This window comes from Limanda limanda, chromosome 8 (assembly GCF_963576545.1).
Source record: "Limanda limanda chromosome 8, fLimLim1.1, whole genome shotgun sequence".
NCBI lineage: Eukaryota > Metazoa > Chordata > Actinopteri > Pleuronectiformes > Pleuronectidae > Limanda > Limanda limanda.
In genome coordinates, this window is record NC_083643.1 from 3,299,042 (window position 1) to 3,318,084 (window position 19,043).

General features: G+C 42.3%; 1 protein-coding gene across 1 annotated transcript in view; it reads right to left on the bottom strand.

Moving 5' to 3' along the window:
* Window positions 1–339: 339 nt before the first annotated feature.
* kiaa1549la (KIAA1549-like a) overlaps window positions 340–19,043 on the bottom strand; it is a 68,807-nt gene continuing 50,103 nt past the window's right edge. The window contains exons 15-23 of the mRNA XM_061076429.1: window positions 15,339–15,463; window positions 13,706–13,926; window positions 12,164–12,296; window positions 8,035–8,270; window positions 7,655–7,841; window positions 5,438–5,535; window positions 1,160–1,305; window positions 509–663; window positions 340–369 (exon numbers count right to left, since the gene is read on the bottom strand). Of these exons, the coding sequence (XP_060932412.1) occupies window positions 340–369; window positions 509–663; window positions 1,160–1,305; window positions 5,438–5,535; window positions 7,655–7,841; window positions 8,035–8,270; window positions 12,164–12,296; window positions 13,706–13,926; window positions 15,339–15,463 (1,331 nt within the window). The remainder of the gene's footprint in view (window positions 370–508; window positions 664–1,159; window positions 1,306–5,437; window positions 5,536–7,654; window positions 7,842–8,034; window positions 8,271–12,163; window positions 12,297–13,705; window positions 13,927–15,338; window positions 15,464–19,043) is intronic.

The following is a 19,043-nucleotide window of genomic DNA, read 5'->3' on the forward strand; positions in this document are numbered from 1 at the left end:
GAGATGACACTTTACATCAGAGCAGCTTCTCCAGTTTGCATTCGTCAATTCTTTTACCAAAAATAATATATAGACCAGTTTTTATTTTTCGTCCAGTTTGTTCATTTTCAGTCTGAAGTGTTCAGATATTTTCTCTCCAGGTTTCCAACACCTACTGTCTTTTGTCTTTGGTTAGAAACATTAACAACATTTCACCTTGTCAGAAAAAAAGGACATTTTCAAAAAGACGACAACAAACGAGACAACAAACGAGACAACAAACGAGACAACAAACGAGACAACGTGTAACCACAGCGCTGAGACGAGTGGACCCACCGAGCTCGTTAGGGACGGGCGTCTTCAGCAGATGGTTTCCAGGTGGCGTGAGTTCTGCGGAGGAGAAGAAGAGAGAAGCTGTAGAAACACTCTGAACACAAACTGTTCACGTTTCACCGGCTGCAGTGTCACAGAGAGAGAGCTGTGTGTGTGTGTGTGTGTCTGTGTGTGTGTGTGTGTGTTGGTGTCTCACCGGCGTGTCGTTCCACTGCCGCGGCAGGTCCTCCGGCTCGGGGGGGTAGGACATCCAGGACGGGCTGCGGTACGAGGACGGCGGCGACATGACGAAGTAATCCGAGTAGCCCGGGCGGTTGGCTGATATCGCGTAGACGGCTGTTATCGGGTTTCCTGTGAAATGCAAAGATGAAGATTCCCTCGTTCCTCTGGGAGATTTTCAAAGCTTCTTTATCTGAAGTTTGTCAAGATTCTTGTAAAGATCCTTATTAATTCTTTGGGGTTTTGTTCCTGTTTGAGCTGCTGATTGTATTTGTTTTAAATCTCAACTAGATACGTAGACATAAAGATTAAATAAAGAATAAATGAAAAGCTTGTTAATAAACGTTATTATTAGGGCTGGGCAAGTTAACTCGTTTTAATCGAGTTAACTCAAGTGATGAGTTAACTCGATTGTTTATCCGCCAATTATTTTCTTTTTTCCTGTTCTGCAGCAGTCAGCAACAGACTTTCACAAAATAAAAGCCTGACTTTCACAATAAAACAATAAATAATCAAACCTGAGTTAATGCGAGATAAAATAATTAATCGAGTTAACTCATCACTTGAGTTAACTCGATTGAAACGAGTTAACTTGCCCAGCCCTAGTTATTATTCCTTTCTGTCTCACCTGAGTAGTTGCTGATGGACTGGTCCACGGTGACGGCAGGGAAGGGCGTCCTGGACAGTGGCAGGTAGGGGACGCCGTTGTGCATTTGGGCCTGGAGGTCGTTGACCTCTGACACTCGAGGCTTCAGACTAACATCGGGGGTGGAACTGAGTGGGAAAAGCAGAGAGACGCTTGTTAACATGGGAAACATCCAGCAAATACCTTTTACTGCAGTTGTTCAAAGCTAAAGAAGCGTGGAGGTCGAAGAGGAAAGTGAAAATCAGTTTCTACTCTTCCACCGAGAAATGAAGAAAACTTGGGTCTAATAGGTAAAAGAGCCCAAATCTGTTTAATTAGTTCATGTGATGTATTTTTCCTTCCAGCTCTTATATAATAAGAGAAATGATCTGAAAGCAGGTGAACTGTCAGGGATGAAAGCGACCGAAATACGAGTCTGAGTCATTAAAACAGATGAAATGTGAGTTGAATAAAAATCCCTACGAGGATAAGAATCGTCTCTTTAAAGGGAACGAAACGGAAGCAGCTGAGATGTTAATCAAAGTTCAGGAGTTCAAGCGTCGGATCGTGTTTGAGAACCGACAACACGTGATCGGTCTGTTCAAGAAGTTTAAAACCTTTTCAGACGTAAACTCAGGAAATCTAGATCTTTGTGTTTCACTTGTGAAGAAGCAGCAGGAGATGATCTGGATTTCAGAACACGTCTTTATAGAGTCAAACTTATAGTGTCAGTTATTGTGTTCTTCAGCAGACTGGTGATCAGATCTGGGTTTAAACAAGCACGTATGTTCATGTTCGGTATTGTCCTATAGACAGCGGCACGGTGGTGCAGCGGTTCGCTCTGATGCCTCACAGCAGCATCAGATTCTTGGGTTTAATCCCAGTTCGACCTCCTCATCTAATAATACATTTTATTTCACAGCGCCTTTCATGTCACTCAAGGACGCTTTACAATTTAAAACAGGAGCAAACAAATAACAAAACAATTCAAATTAAAAGTGCAAGTAAAAACAGCATGGCAACTACAGTGAGAATGCAATCCTGAAGAGGTGGGTTTTTGAGAGAGGATTTGAACTGAGGGAAGGAGTCAATGTTTCGGATGTCAGGTGGGAGTGAGTTCCAGAGTTTGGGAGCAGAGCGGCTGAAAGCTCGGCTCCCCCTGGTGGCAAGCCGGGCAGAGGGGACAGTTAGATGGATGGAAGAGGAGGATCTGAGGGAGCGGGTAGAGGTGGCAGTGTGAAGGAGGTCAGACAGGTAGGGAGGGGCAAGGTTGTGGATGGCTTTAAAGGTATGAAGAAGAATTTTTTAAAGTTGATACGGAAGTGAATTGGAAGCCAGTGGAGTTGCTGTAGGATGGGGGTGATGTGGTGGAACGAGGGGGTGAGGGAGATGATACGGGCAGCTGAGTTCTGGACCAGTTGGAGTTTATGGAGGGATTTCTGGGGGAGACCAAAGAGGAGAGAATTACAAGTAGTCGATACGGGAGGTGACCAGGCTATGTACAAGAATAGAGGTGGTATGGGGGGTGAGGGAGGGGCGGAGGCGATTTATGTTACGGAGATGGAAGTAGGCGTATGTTCATCTACGTTTGATCCTCCTCTGTTCTGTGGAACCTTCTGTGCAGAACGTGTTCCACTACTAGAACCGGAGAACAGATGACGTCCTTGTCGGAGCTCAGGACCACGATGCACTCGGCTCTCGAACGCTTCCCAGTGTTTCACAGTGTTTAACATGCTGCACACACACACTCTCTCCTGAGGAGGAGCTGCTGTGTGTCACCACTGAAACATGTAGTTCTGGTGTTAAACAGGAATAAAGCTCAGTCATCTGATATAAGATTGAATCAAATAGAGAATTATAAAACCAGAATCGTCTTTGTTATTGATATAAAATCCTAGTTACGTCCAAATGAAATTCTGAATATCTAAATAATGCTCTGTTAGATCAGTGCCTTGATGATATTTTAGCGGTGAGTTTGCTCCAACATCTGCAGAACAGTGTTACTTCCTCAGTTCGGCCGCTAGATGGCGAGCACGCTCCTCCTTGCATGTAACAAACAGCAGCTCTCTGCAGTGCTAAAGTGCTAAAGTGCTACAGTGCTACAGTGCTAAAGTGCCCAGCAACAGGGTGCACACAGCAACAGCATTCAAATGAAGACTCGGTTCAAACCATGAGGAAGAACATCTGGAGGAGAGCAGCACCGAGAGAGGACTGAGGAGTCAGAGCCACACGATAATCTCATATTTTATTCTCCTGTCATAATTTATAGCTTTATCTCAGACTGGGATTAGCCCCTGAGCTGCAATTTGATTGGCTGAGGAGTCAACCAGGAATTCTTTCAAACGCCACATGAGAACATTTTCTTTGGATCTGATCTTTGCTTGTGATTAGAGACCTCGTGCTCAACATAGTTAGAACATACATCATCCTGCTTTGTACAGAGAGACCAGAGGGTTCTTTGCTTTTATCAAAGAGGTTGTGTTTTAACCCTGTTCGTTGGTTTGTTAGCTTGTCAACAGATTTCCACTGAACTTGGTGGAAGGATGAAAAATGGATCAAGACGATACTCATCTTATTTTGGGGTGGATCTGGAAAAAGGGGCGGATTCTGGTAACTTTTTCTCTTGCTCTTTTTTTTAACATTGCGAGATTGGCAGGTCATAGGGCAGGAAATTAATAAGATTCTGTCTATTAACAGTAATAATAACCCTTTATACCTGCTACTTGGTATGTCTGACATGTCCATCACTGACAAATTTAAAAGAAGACTTTATCAGACACTTGCTTTTTGTGCTGGAAAGTGTATTCTTTTGAATTGGATCACAGATAAAGCTCCATCTAAGGCTCAGTGGCAAAGGGTTGTATTTGAATATGTTGTTTTAGACCATTTGACATGTAAACTTCACAGCAATGATGAGGCCTTTCTTAAAACATGGGAACCCTTTCTGTCATATGTTGGTCTGAATGTTTCCACCATTCTCACAAGAGGGTTCGTATCATAGCTCAGAATGCTCTGCCTCAAACGAGGAACTCTGTTTCACCATTTAAAGGGACTCTTACCTTTGTTGCATTTTTACACTTTTTTTGGATAAGGTTAAATTGGTATTAATAAGGTAATGACACTCTAAAATGCAAGACAGACCCACCAGGAGTAAAAACAAACAATTATTTCACTCTCATAATATTTAGTGAAAACTTCAACCAATAAAATTCTTCGGACCGAAGGACCTTATTGGCCGACAGACCTGTCTGTTTGCTGCATGGACATGCAGGTTTTCCGTCTGCTTCTTGTGGCGCATTCGGGCCCGTCATCAAGGCATGTGAATGTAAATGTATATAACTTACCGAATCCATTGCTTTGGTAAACAAAAACTCACGTGCGTGCGCGGAGGCAGTAGGTCGTAAGTCTGCTTGTAAATAAAGTTTCTTCAAAAAAACACCGCGGATGGGAACGAGGGGGTGGGGCATTGGAGGAAGGCGGGATGATTTGAATGTGCTGTAATTCTCAAATGCAACAAAGGTAAGAGTCCCTTTAATTGATTTACTTTTATTTCTGTATACTTTTATTTTACTTTATTTCGTACTTGTATAGGACGTGACCCCTGAATCTTCTGCCTGTATGGATTTGAATATGTGTGTGAGCCAAATGTTTGTCTTGTTTTTGTTTTGTTTTGTGTTGTATTACCTGTCGGAAAACTAATAAACATATATTTTAAAAAAAAGAAAAAAAACATTGCGAGATTGGGAGGGTATTTTTTTCTATATTTTAACTTGTTTCCCAGAAATGAATTCATGCATCTCGATGAAAGAGAATCTGGCCTATTTAAGGGACTGATCTGTATGAGTTTGTGATATTTGAGCCGTGTCTAAATCTAGAGGCTGCTTCCTCATTTGAAGACCGACTGCGTCACACTGTGGAAACCAGGCGGTCCCTTATCCAAGGCTCCTTCAAAAGCGTCCTTCTGATAAAGTCTCCTTCTGGTGGATCCTTCTCAGGTCCACATATCCAAGGATTATCATAGTAGTGGTGGCGACAAGTGATGAGACCAAATCATCTGATGTATGTCTTTCAAACCGATCTCGTGCTCCGGAGCGTCGTCCCGGTTCAGGGGGCCGCCTCCCCCTCGTCCCGAAGGAGGCGGTCCCTGAACCGGGACGCCGCTCCGGAGCAGCTTGATCGACTTTCAGGAGAGTGTTTGGCAGATGTTACGCTCTCTGAGTGTTCTCATTCGAAGGGTTGTGTAACTGTCTGTGTAAGTGTCTGTGTGATTGCTTGTGGTACCGTCGTAGTGAGGTCCCAGGCGGCGGCCCCGGCCTCGAGGGGATCAGCGGCGGGGGGGAACCGATGCCCATGTCAGGAAGCTGAGTGAACCGGAAACCCTGCGGACGCCAGAGGAAATGATTTAGGACTCCCGCTCGACAAGCATCAGGAGTCAGGACAGTTTGAGCACAGAAGATATTCACTGCAACTGGAAGTCGAAGCCAAAATATCAGAGACTAAAGAACCAGACGTCTGATTAGAGAACAACACGGATCTGATGGCGTCTCTTCTGTCTCTGTGTCTCTGATCAGCTGAGAAACAAACTCTCTCACATTCTCCAAACTCTCTGTGCAAGTGTAACTTTGTGTGAAACCTCATTAAAGCAGCTCACAGTCCCAGTTAGTGGAGACAACGACTTGCATGACCCACTGGTAACTGTTCAGTGTATCTGCATAAATCTATGAGCTCGACCCCCACAGGCTCCGAGGAGCTTCATCCATTTACCAGCTTCTCTTTGGCCTTTGCATGGTTTTTTTTTACCTGCGGTGGATTATATACGTATAAAGTTAAAGACGTCGGTGAGAGGTGAAGCCCCAGAGACTCGTTATCCACAAATACAAAATCTAAAAATCTAACAAGTTTAGAATATACAGGAAAAAATATACAAAGCCGCAAGAAGGTAAAAGGTTATAATGCCGATAAAAGGTAAAAGACAAACTGAAGATCCCCTTCTCACTGTTGAGGTTTATTAGTCTAATGGCTGCTGGAATAAACCTGAACATCTTATTATTAGTTTTATATGCAGCAATAAAAACCTCATTCCTGAAGGCAGCAGCTGAAAGTCTCTGAAGACACGAGTCGGGTCCCAGATTATCTTATTTTACCTGTTTAAGAACTTGTTAAGAATAAGTGTGTTCTAGTCCCTTTGACACAGGGAATAAATGAAAGGGTTGAAAGACTTTCATTAAAAGAAGAATAAAACATTGTCAGTATTCTTTCATCTACAGATTCCTGTATTAAAGGTCCATGTGACTGAGTTCTGTTGTGATGCAGGTAGAGATAGAAACGTGCATTTTCCTCCTTCTGGTTTTTACTCTGCACACTTTAGTTCTCTCTCCCTGTTTCGTGGTTCTCTCCCAGCAGCCACGTTTCCCAGTAGCAGCTTTAAACTCCCAGTGTGTCGTCGCTGGCCGGCGCCGAGCGGCTGACCGTCGGAGATTAGCTGCTGGACACGGTGCAGCAGGAAGAGAGGCCAAGTATATCCCTCAGGAGTCGCTAGGGAATAAAACACCTTTAAAACCAGGGTGAATATTGGACTTTTTTTAGGAGGACACACACACACACACGCACACGCACACACACACACACACACACACACAAACACACACACACTCTCTCTGAATGAATGCAAATGTTTCAGCTGTGTTTCATTCCCACTGATTCCGTCTGTGTGGCCGTAACAAGTTTATTTATGTGTACATGTTATAATTACTATTATTATATCACCATTACTATTATTATTATATATACTGTTGCTGCCATTATTACCATATACTGCTTTTATATTGGTATAATTACTATCATATATAAATATATATTATGTTATATTATATACTATATATACTGTACTATTCTTATATACTGTCTAACAATAACATTACCATCATATCATCAGTACTTTTACCATGATCTTGCCACTGCACTTTATCTACCTATTTTATTGTATTTTATCTTGTGCTTCTGTTTTTTATTCTTTCTACCTCAATATTTTTAATTTTATTGTATTGTATTGTATTTTATTGTATTCAACTATACCGGCTGCTATGACAACTTAATTTCCCTTCGGGGATGAATAAAGTAATCTATCTATCTATCTATCTATCTATCTATCTATCTATCTATCTATCTATCTATCTATCTATCTATCTATCTATCTATCTATCTATCTATCTATCTATCCATCCATCCATCCATCCATCCATCCATCCATCCATCCATCCATCCATCCATCCATCCATCCATCCATCCATCCATCCATCCATCCATCCATCCATCCATCCATCTATCTATCTATCTATCTATCTATCTATCTATCTATCTATCTATCTATCTATAAGTTGTTTTTCTATTTTCGAAATACGTTGCAGCAATTACTTGTAAATTACATTTTTCAAACCATATGAAATCCTATTGTGTCCCATCCTATCAGAGCAGAGCATTGGGGGGGGGGGGGGTTACCGGTTTGGGCAGGCTGCACTGGTGCATGTCCTCGTATCCGGCGCTCCTCTGTCTGCCGCCGCACGGATGGTTCATGGTCCCCGGGGCGCTGGTGACCCCGTCGCTGTAGTGGCTGGTGTGGGAGGGGTTGTAGGCGCTGTGGGCCAGGTGGTGGTGGTGGTGGGGGGGGTGGTGGTGGTGGCGGCTGCTGACGGGAGACGAGAGACGAGAACGTTTTTTTTGTAAAACACGAAACATCTACTTTGTGCCGAGCAGCTTGCGAGTGGGATGATGTGCGTGAGGTCACTCGCTTCTCCTCTCGTTCCCACACAGATCTGTAAATCATGCAGATGTGTGCGAGAAATAAAACCATCAGCTCCGGAAAGAAAACATGAATTTACTTGGTTGGCGGGGAGGGAGGGTCGTGGTCCGGAGGTGCCAGGCTGAAGGCGTTGCCTAGCAACATGTGCATCTGCGTGCGGACCTCGTCAATGGACGGCTGCGAGCTGAGTGTGGAGGAGTCGGAGCCGCGGTGAGCCTTCACCCCCAAGCTGTCGGTGCCGGTGGATCCACCTCCGTAGCCCAGAGAGCTCATCAGACGGTCCACGCTGGTCTCCTCGAAGGGCTCCGGCTCGGCCTGAGGGGGAGGAAACACACACACACACACACACACACACACACACACACACACACACACACACACACACACACACACACACACACAGTTTACATCTGGTTTCCTGAGAAAAAAACCTTCTCTGAGGAATTTGAGGTCAAAGGAGGAACTGAATTTCAGGCTGAACTCCGTCATTCTCCATCATCACATCTGTTTAATTGACACATTTGTTCATTATTAACATAATCTGCCGTGTTTTAAATGTTTACACTGGATTAAGGAAGTTTATATTGCTCCGGTGGTTTAATCTTCGTAGTTTGCGGTTGTACTAATACTGAGAGAAGTTTGGTGAATTCACAATGTTGCTTTTCGAATCTAATATTTATAAACCTTTCTCCTAAACACAAATATCCTTTAGACAAATAATAATGTCATCTTTCTTAAACCACATCGTTTAACTCCGACTTAAATTGGACAAAACTCTTTAGACCCGTGGAACAAAAACACCAATTAGTCCATTTGTCGCTTTTTAATTAAAAAGTGGTTCTAAATCTGATCGTGTCATCACAACAGGATTCTACTAAAGGTTGATTAATGATAAGAATGATTGATTAATTACCCGGCACAACACACACACACACACACACACACACACACACACACACACACACACACAGTTTACATCTGGCTTCCTGAGGAAAAAACCTTCTCTGAGGAATTTGAGGTCAAAGGAGAAACTGAATTTCAGGCTGAACTCCGTCATTCTCCATCATCACATCTCTTAAATTGACACGTTTAAACCATCATTTATTCATTATCATTATGGGCAGCTGTGGCTGAGGGGTAGAGTGGTCGTCCTCCAACCTGAAGGTCGGCGGTTCGATTCCCAGTCTGAACCATCTGCATGCCGAAGTGTCCTTGGGCAAGATGCTGAACCCTGAACGGCCCCCCATAGAATAACAAAGTGCTGCAAGTAGATGCACTGTATGAATGTGTGTGTGAATGGGTGAATGTGAAACTGTACTGTAAAGCGCTTTGAGTGGTCATCATCATATTAACATAATCTGCCGTGTTTTAAATGTTCACACTGGATTAAGGAAGTTTATATCGCTCCGGTGGTTTTTAATCTTCGTAGTTTGCAGTTGTACTAATACTGAGAGAAGTTTGGTGAATTCACAATTGTTGCTTTTCGAATCTAATATTTATAAACCTTTCGCCTAAACACAAATATCCTTTAAACAAATAATAATGTCATTTCACTTAAACCACATCGTTTAACTCCGACTTAAATTGGACAAAACTCTTTAGACCCGTGGAACAAAAACACCAATTAGTCCATTTAATTAAAAAGTGGTTCTAAATCTGATCGTGTCATCACAACAGGATTCTACTAAAGGTTGATTAATGATAAGAATGATTAATAACCCGGCACAACACACACACACACACACACACACACACACACAGTTTACATCTGGCTTCCTGAGAAAAAACCTTCTCTGAGGAAGTTGAGGTCAAAGGAGAAACTGAATTTCAGGCTGAACTCCGTCATTCTCCATCATCACATCTCTTTAATTGACACGTTTAAAACCATCATTTATTCATTATTAACATAATCTGCCGTGTTTTAAATGTTCACACTGGATTAAGGAAGTTTATATCGCTCCGGTGGTTTTTAATCTTCGTAGTTTGCAGTTGTACTAATACTGAGAGAAGTTTGGTGAATTCACAATTTTTGCTTTTCGAATCTAATATTTATAAACCTTTCTCCTAAACACAAATATCCTTTAGACAAATAATAATGTAATCTTTCTTAAACCACATCGTTTAACTCCGACTTAAATTGGACAAAACTCTTTAGACCCGTGGAACAAAAACACCAATTAGTCCATTTGTCGCTTTTTAATTAAAAAGTGGTTCTAAATCTGATCGTGTCATCACAACAGGATTCTACTAAAGGTTGATTAATGATAAGAATGATTAATTACAACACACACACACACACACACACTGACACACACAAACACACACACTAATCACTATATCATGAGCCTGAGTGCTGTCTGAAAGTTTAGTGAAAACCTTTAAACCCTGCGCTCCTTGTTTCCCACAATGCATCGGGAAAAGTAGCGTACAACCGTGGGTCACCAACCGAGGTAAATATACCATCATGCATTGCAACATCGAAAGGAAGCAAAATGTCGGAGAGACGAGAGAGAGAAGCAGAAACAGAGCGACCATGAATGTTAACAACACAAACTGCTGCAAATCAACTTCTACATTTAAACGATTGAACACTGACTCACTGTTTACACGCACACAAACACACACGCTGGTGCACACACACACACACAGACACACACAGACACACACACTCGTTGCACTCTGATCTCCAGGAGTTTGGCGCATCCGAATCCATTAGCTGCCATCGCGGCTCCCATCTGTATCCATGAATAGTCTCTAATCGTATTCAGAGTCATTGACATTCAGCTCGGTCGCCCGGCCGCTGCAGCAGAGAGACAGTCCCCCCCCCCACTCGCTCCATCTGTCCCCGTTCTATCTCCTCGTCTCCGTCTCTCTTCCCTTCTCCTCCACATTTTGAGATTTTCTCCATCTCTAATCATTTTTGCAGTTTCCCAGATTCTAAACCCGGCTTCTCCCTGTTTCTTTGTCTTTGTTGCAGCTTTGTAGTTCCGGAGGTAATTTCTAATCCCGGAGGTTTTCGAGCTCAGGAGCTTCGGAGTTAAAAGTAAAGGAGGGAAATTAAGGATTAAAGTTACAAATGCCCTCAGCAGATTATTTTATTAGTTGGACAAAGCGACAGAGATTTGGTTTCGTCACACACGTCGCTGCGACCCGTCTGAAGGCGTCAGGATCCACCCCAGCTCGGAGGATCTCTGTGTGGGACTCACCCGGTCAGAGGTCGCACCTGAACTCACACAGAATATTATAGTTTCTTACTTCAAAGCTCTTCAAAGCTTTGCACTGGGGATTAGGGTTGCAAAGGGGCGGAAAGTTTCCGGTAAATTTCTGGAAACTTTCCGGAAACGTTCCATGGGAAGTTTAGCTCGGGAATTTTGAAAAAAAATAAAAACTGCAAATTAAACGCTGAGCTATAAAAACATCATTCAAAACTCTATTTGAAGGTAAGTTTCGATGATATTACCGGAGAAAACATATTAGCATGCTGATTGAGGATTGTTCATCTGTTCATCTAGCCTATTTCCATTCATTTATCCATCAATTGTAAAATATGTTTACAGACGATTCCAATTGTTTGGCTAACTATTTATATCTCTGGCATTGCATTAGTGTTTTTTTACCAACTTTTTTCTCATCTTATTCTACAGAACAATGCCACGTGCACTCTCTCATGTGTGGAGACATTTCACCCCATCCAATGTAGAAGGAAAGGCTGTGTACATTTGCAAATACTGTGCAAAGACCTATGTTAAGAATGACACAACGATGCAGAAGCATATAGTCAAGTGCCCAAAGTTTCCTCAGGACTCAAATCAGCCTATGACAAAACAAAATGTTTAAATTTATATCTGTATATGACAAGGTAAATACAGTTAGTATAAATTACCCACAACATTTCCAGTTTATTCCCGTTAATTCCCCTATATTCCCGTTTATTCCCGTTAATTCCCCTATATTCCTGTTTATTCCCGTTAATTCCCCTATATTCCCGTTTATTCCCGTTAATTCCCCTATATTCCCGTTTATTCCCGTTAATTCACGTATATTCCCGTTAATTCACGTATATTCCCGTTAATTCCCATGGAAAGTTTCCAACTTTGAACATTCCCGGAATTTTGCAACCCTGGGGATAAATCCCTCACATCCTGGACCCACAGGCTCCTGGTCCGGGGTGAAACCCTGAACTACTGACATGTCACAGATCCACTCACATCGTAGCCGTTGTTCCTGATCCCTCTCCGGGTTCGTTCCCTCAGCACCAGCAGGTCCATCTCCGTCTCCACGGGACTCGGGCTGCTCAGGGACTGGCGGCTCCAGTAGTTGGGCTCCCGGGGGTGAGAGTACCTGGTGGCGCAGAGAAACACGTGGTGATGATGACATTATGTCCTCTGTACTTTCCAGGAGAGGGTTTAAAAACATTTGAAAACATAGTGGGATGTTTAAAGGTTTTATATCATGAGGCAGGTTTAGAGGAAAAGTTTGATTTGTAAGTATTAATGAAGCTTTTTTGGACTCAGGAAAACACGGAAACCATGATTCATCTGCTTGGAAAACAGTGAAATGCTTGTGCTTTTGTTTCGGTTGCATAAAAAACAACAGAAGAGTAAAACTGTAGTTATTAATTACTGATCATATCTACGTCTGAAACTACTGGAACAATTCCCACTAGTTTAAAGATGTAGTTTGTGTTACACTACATCTTGGGTCGGATCTGGGATTTTCTTTCACGTTCTCTAACGTTTACTTTTGATTTCTCAGAGAATAATTTGTGCATATTGATGAAAGATAAATCAGACGTGTTTAAGGAGACTGGTATTTACGAGTGTGTGCCAATTTGGTGCAGATCCAAATCAAATCTGGTGAATTAAGAGGACTGTTTTCTAAGTGGAGGTCATAAATCCACATCTACAAGCCAATTAATCTAAGAGCCGAACATATTATTTCACAGAGTAAAACTGAAGCTACAGCCACTAAAAGCTGTTTGAACATTCACTACATCACTCGTGTGGTTTACAAGACTTTGGATTTCATCTTCCTGGCCTCTTGCTGTTTCCTGTTTTCATCCACAAGGTCGGTTTGGAAACAAAATGAACGTGAAGCTACTGAAAAGATGATTTTAATTTGGCAGAATAGGGAAAAATTGTGAGAACTCATCACAACCACTGGTGCTTTTTAATATGTTTGGATTAAATACAGTAAAACAACTGAACAGCAGCTTAAACACTTAAATCTGTGAAATCTGTAAAAACGAAACGGACATTTATCTGTTTCAACTTTAAAATATGAATGTGCCGACCCAAAGTCATCGCTCAATACTCACTCACTCCTTATGTGTTGCTTAGCAACTATGTTCTACAGCTACAGAGCAGAAGCATATCTATAATTTGAGCTGGAAGAAAAATCCAATTAATTAAGCACATTATTATTTTTATAATTATTGATTCAGCAATAAATTAGAATCTGAATTCCATGAAAGTAAGAACAACACCAGTTAGTTTGATAGAATCCTGCTTGAGTAACGATGGAAGGACTTCACTGAGGAATCACAGCTTTGATCTTAATCCTCTAACTTTGGGACCGTCGGACGTTTCCAGTGCCAACACCCAGTTGGCGTGATTCAGTCCCACGCCAGCCGCACTTTGAAAATATTAATTTGCGGTTGATTCTTTGGATTTGTCTGAACCATCTGCAGAGAAACTCAGGCCAAATAATCAGAGACGCTTTTGTGTTTGCGATCACAAACGATCCGATACCTCTTGTGACATCCGGCGAACGAGGCTCTCTTCTCCTCGGCCGTCATCGGCTCCTTGAGGCCGTTGTCGTGGCGACCGTGCCGGGCGTCGCGGTGACTGTAGCCGTGGCTTCCGTTCTCCGACAGCGAGAACTCTCCGTACCCCTTCCTCCGGGCCTTCTGACGCAGCTTGTTCCTGTAGTGCTCGATGTCCGACTTCTGCTTCAGGCCAATGTGGTTCGCCTGTGAAACGATAAGTTCAAGTTGCATTTCCTGGATCCACAACTTTATAAGTTTGACTTGTTTACAGGGAACTGGGAAAGTTCTGCCTCTCCCCTGGAGGTCGGGTCTTCACCTCTGTTTGTATGTTTGTTTGTCTGCAGGATTACGGAAAAAGTACAAAATAGATTTCCACAAATATCGGTGCAACGATGAGACATAAGCCGAGGAAGAAGATTTATAATCAATTTTGTTAACATTGTGAGATCTTTTGTTTGATTGTTTATTTCACATATTGCTGACTTACCAGTATAATGGACGGATGTGGTTTTAATGTGGTTTGACTTGATTACATTTAAAGGCTCAATCCAGTGTTTTCATTGCCGTTTGTCTGAATCTCTGCAGAATTTCTCAAAAACTAGTCACTTGATTTTTGAAGTTTGTGATCCGAGGAAGAACTCGTAAAAATGTGCATTCGATTCAGAGAAGCTGGCTGATCCAGGATCTTCTTTCACTTCATGCCTCAGCCTGTGGGTGACGTATCTTTCTGCATTCACCCTTCTAGTTCAAAAACGTTTTCATCCTTATGTTCCTTCTGGTTATGAAACAGAGAAATGTGTTTGCACAATGACTCCCTGCCCTCAGATAAACCAGATCCTGTGTCACACCCTGAACATCGATGTCTGGTCTCATGTCAACCGGCTGCAGACGAACTGGAGAAGCCGAGAGCCACCGGGGTATTCTCTACTTTTCTGCTCTTGTGTAGATATAGATAGAATAGACTGAGGGATAATTCAGCGTCAGTCTGTGTCTGTGGTTTTAGAGGAGAGGAGAAAATGTGATTCTAGAAACAACAGCTAAACTCTGCATAAGTGCAACGTGTCCCAGAGGAGATGAAGTTAAATGATGGAGGACGGAACAACAGGCGCCTTAAACTGAAGAACACCACTGATTATATATATAGTATCTATATAAATATAATATAAGAGTATTATAGTCTATTTTAAAACAAATATTGACTCTGAAATGTGAAATTTGAAATGGTTTTCCCACGTATATTATAACAGTGTTTAGGTTGAATTCATCAAGTTTGAATTGATTGATTCAAGTTCATTTATAAAACAAATATAAAACGTGTCAAGTCGAAGAACAAGAATAAAAATTGAATTAAATAAAAGGCTAAAAAGTGAATTTCAAAAGCCTGAGAAAAAACATTTCGGTCTTCAGGAGAAATTCTGCTCATATTCAGGTTGATCATTTTGCTGCAGCTCCTCTTTTCAGCCTCTGTCTCAAACACGTAGTTCGACTTCTACTACTTCTTTGTTTGGTTGATTGCCGGCTGTCAACCAACATCAAGGTGCATTACCAGTGTGTGTGTGTGTGTGTGTGTGTGTGTGTGTGTGTGTGTGTGTGTGTGTGAGTGCGTTCAGACTCACGTCCCCGTTGAGCACCACAGAGTCCTGGCTGTGGGAGGAGGACGAGGGGTAGGAGTAGGTGGGCTGGGCCGTCATGGGCTTGATGGTGATGAGACGCAGGGAACCAGTGTGGTCCTCGTACGGGTCTGAGAGGAAGAGGAAGAGGAAGAGGAAGAGGAATAGGAGAACAAACGGGTCAAGTGCTGAAGAACCATCAACATCTGGAGCCACAAAGTTCACACAGCGAGTTCGTCCTCTCGTCTGAGAACGATTGGCGAGTTCAAGGATAAGGAGGAGATTTCGTGAAAGCTTAGCTCAGCAGAAAAGGCTGTAAACACAAACACACACACACACACACACACACACACACACACACACACAATCAGACTCAATAACAACATGAAAATATAAGTATGAGGACACCAGATGTTGTTCCTGGAATCAGCCGGACTCTCCCAGTTCTCAGATCACCAGCCTTCAATCTGAAATAGTCTCATTTCTGTCTGTAATGTATAAGCTTAACTGGTTGTCATGGCAACTCTAAAAAGTGCACGTTAGAGCAATATGAATGTTGCTCAGGATTCAAACCACAACTGTGCATTTTCACGTTGTTTCCACTATTGATAATAAGCCACCTGTATGTCCTCTGCTGTTGTTAAATGCAAGATGGACACAGTTGTGTTGTGTTTCGTTGTGTTGTGTTGTGTTGTGTTGTGTTGGCTCCAGTGTGACTCACTGCCTGACTGACATCATAAGGCAGACTGCTTCATTGTAGGTTCAAACCAGTCTGCCATTAACTCATATCAAACCCACACAGTCACTCTTCATCCCGGCTGCAGCTCGGCCTGCGTTGTGTGTTCCTGCCTCGCACACGGAGACAGACACACACGTGGACCAGCGTCCTGTCCACACCGTCCGGAAGTCTCCGTCCCCATCACAACACAACACGAACCTTGACTTCTTCACGGGGTTTTCCTGAGACGACTGAGCAGGGAAAACTCTCCGTTCCCTCGTCTCTTTGTTTACGTCCGATCGTGCAAATCCGAGACACATGTTTGTGTAACTGGAACGAAACCACTTCAGTTTGCAGCCACTGGTAATAAAGTGTTTTCTGTACGTGTGGAGATAAACTCTGTGACTCAGCCGACAATCTGCTTGTTGACGAGACCTGTGACTGTTTACTGCAGGGATCTATTTAATACTGACAAATATGAACATGAGCTTTTTTAGCCACGGTGGTGATGTAACCGTAAAGGACGACAACGTTGATCTGGTTCTTTGAATGTTTATAAAGATTTATAAATGTGTCCCTCCAGAGCAGCAGAGGCTCCACTGGTGGATCCGTCCCAGCCCAACGTATCCCATGATTCACTGCACTTCAGAGACAAACTGGTAATGACGGCAAATAACGAGGCGAACAACATCAAGAGAATTATTTTTCAAATGTAAGAACTCAACAGAACATCTAAAGGTACACGTGTAAAAAAAAAAGACGTCTTTTCAACTCTTTCAAAGAGACGATCAAAGAAGGTTTTTCTGTCATCTCCGGAAGTTCTCATCCCACGGATGTTCGTTCATTAGTTTAGTTTGATTCCCTTTGTCGAGGAGGTGATGTTTTAGTTTTATTTGTTTGATAGTTAGCATCGTTCCATGAAACTTTGTGTATTGTTCAGGGAAGAACCAATAAAATGTTTGTGTGGATCCGTAAAAACTGAATGTTGTTTCCCTTCTTCTTCATTTGTTATTCTCAGATTTTCCTGCAGCTTCTGCGACACACGAATGAGATGTAACTGTTCTCTTTTATCATCGTGTGCTATCAGCGTCACGTTTTGTTCACTGATCCTGACCTAATCTTACCTATAAGATTCCAGGGGGGGGAATGAAAAGCACCAAATTGAAAGGTGTCCTCACTAGGGTTGCAAAATTCCCGGAATGTTCAAAGTTGGAAACTTTCCATGGGAATTAACGGGAATTAACGGGAATATACGGGAATTAACGGGTATAAACGGGGATTAACGGGAATAAACTGGAAATGTTGTGGGTAATTTAAACTAACTGTATTTACCTTGTCATATACAGACATAAATATAAACATTTTGTTTTGTCATAGGCTGATTTGAGCCCTGAGGAAACTTTGGGCACTTGACTATATGCTTCTGCATCGTTGTGTCATTCTTAACATAGGTCTTTGCACAGTATTTGCAAATGTACACAGCCTTTCCTTCTACATTGGATGGGGTGAAATGTCTCCACACATGAGAGAGTGCACGTGGCATTGTTCTGTAGAATAAGATGAGAAAAAAGTTTGTATAAAAAACACTAATGCAATGTCAGAGATATAAATAGTTAGCCAAACAATTGTAATCGTCTGTAAACATATTTTACAATTGATGGATAAATGAATGTAAATAGGCTAGATGAACAGATGAACAATCCTCAATCAGCATGCTAATATATTTTCTCCGGTAATATCATCGAAACTTACCTTCAAATAGAGTTTTGAATGATGTTTTTATTGCTCAGCGTTTAATCTGCAGTTTTTATTTTTTTTTCAAAATTCCCAAAATTCCCGAGCTAAACTTCCCATGGAAAGTTTCCGGAAAGTTTCCAGAAATTTACCGGAAACTTTCCGCCCCTTTGCAACCCTAGTCCTCACACAGTTAAACGTGTGTTTTGTCCCCTGCAGAATAAAAGACGCCGTTATCAGCAGCGTCTCGTGAAACATGAAGCTGAAAACATCATTATGTTGAGCTGATAACACGGAGCTGTGATTAAAAACACCCCCGATGTCTCAGAGAACCACCTGAAGAAGATAAAAATCCTCTAATGCTCTCATCCATTTGTGACCTTGTTGCTCCACAGCTCGAGATAAACAGCAGACGCTGGTTTCATTAGCACGGAAACACAAAGGAGCCACTTTAATGCTGCTCATTAACTGGTTACCTCTGCATCAGGACTCTGGTCTTACAGAAACAGATCCAGCAGGAAACTCTGAGTAAAACCAGTCATCATCTATAAGGCTTCTCCTCTGAGGGTCGAGTGGGAGGAGCTAGAGATCACTGACCAATCACATTCACGCCTCTAAAGCCTCCAATCAACCTAATCTGGATGTTTTTAGACCATAACCTGTAAATAAAGATAGATGACGTGACAGCTCCCTGAAACTGAAGCCAAAATGTCTCTCTCACCCCCTGGTGGCCGGCGGCAGTATAGGTTTTTTTAATTGGTTGGCTGTAGTTTCAATGCTTTGTGAAGTTCCTGAAGTCTGCTACTCGTCAGTGGGGATTGAACTTCACGAAGCATTGAACTACAGACAGGTTCCTCTCTTCTGTTGGGTTCCTCTGGAAACATTCAGCTGCGGTTCAGTATCTTGCTGGGGTTTGAACCACCGAGCTTGTGGTTAATGGGCGACCCGCTCTAACGCCTGAGCCACATCAAGTTCGAACCCATGATGAAAAACCAGTGGTGTGAAGTAACGAGGTAGAAATACTTTGTTTCTGTACTTAAGTAGATTTTTCACATATCTGTACTTTACTTGAGTACTTCTTTTCCTGACGACTTTTTACTTTTACTCGTTACATTTGAACAAAAATATGTGTACTTTCTACTTCTTACATTCTCAAACTGGCTCGTTACTTGAGCAGCGGAGGTTGTCTCTCTCTCTCTCTCTCTCTCTCTCTCTCTCTCTCTCTCTCTCTCTCATCTAGCGTTACATTTTTTTACATT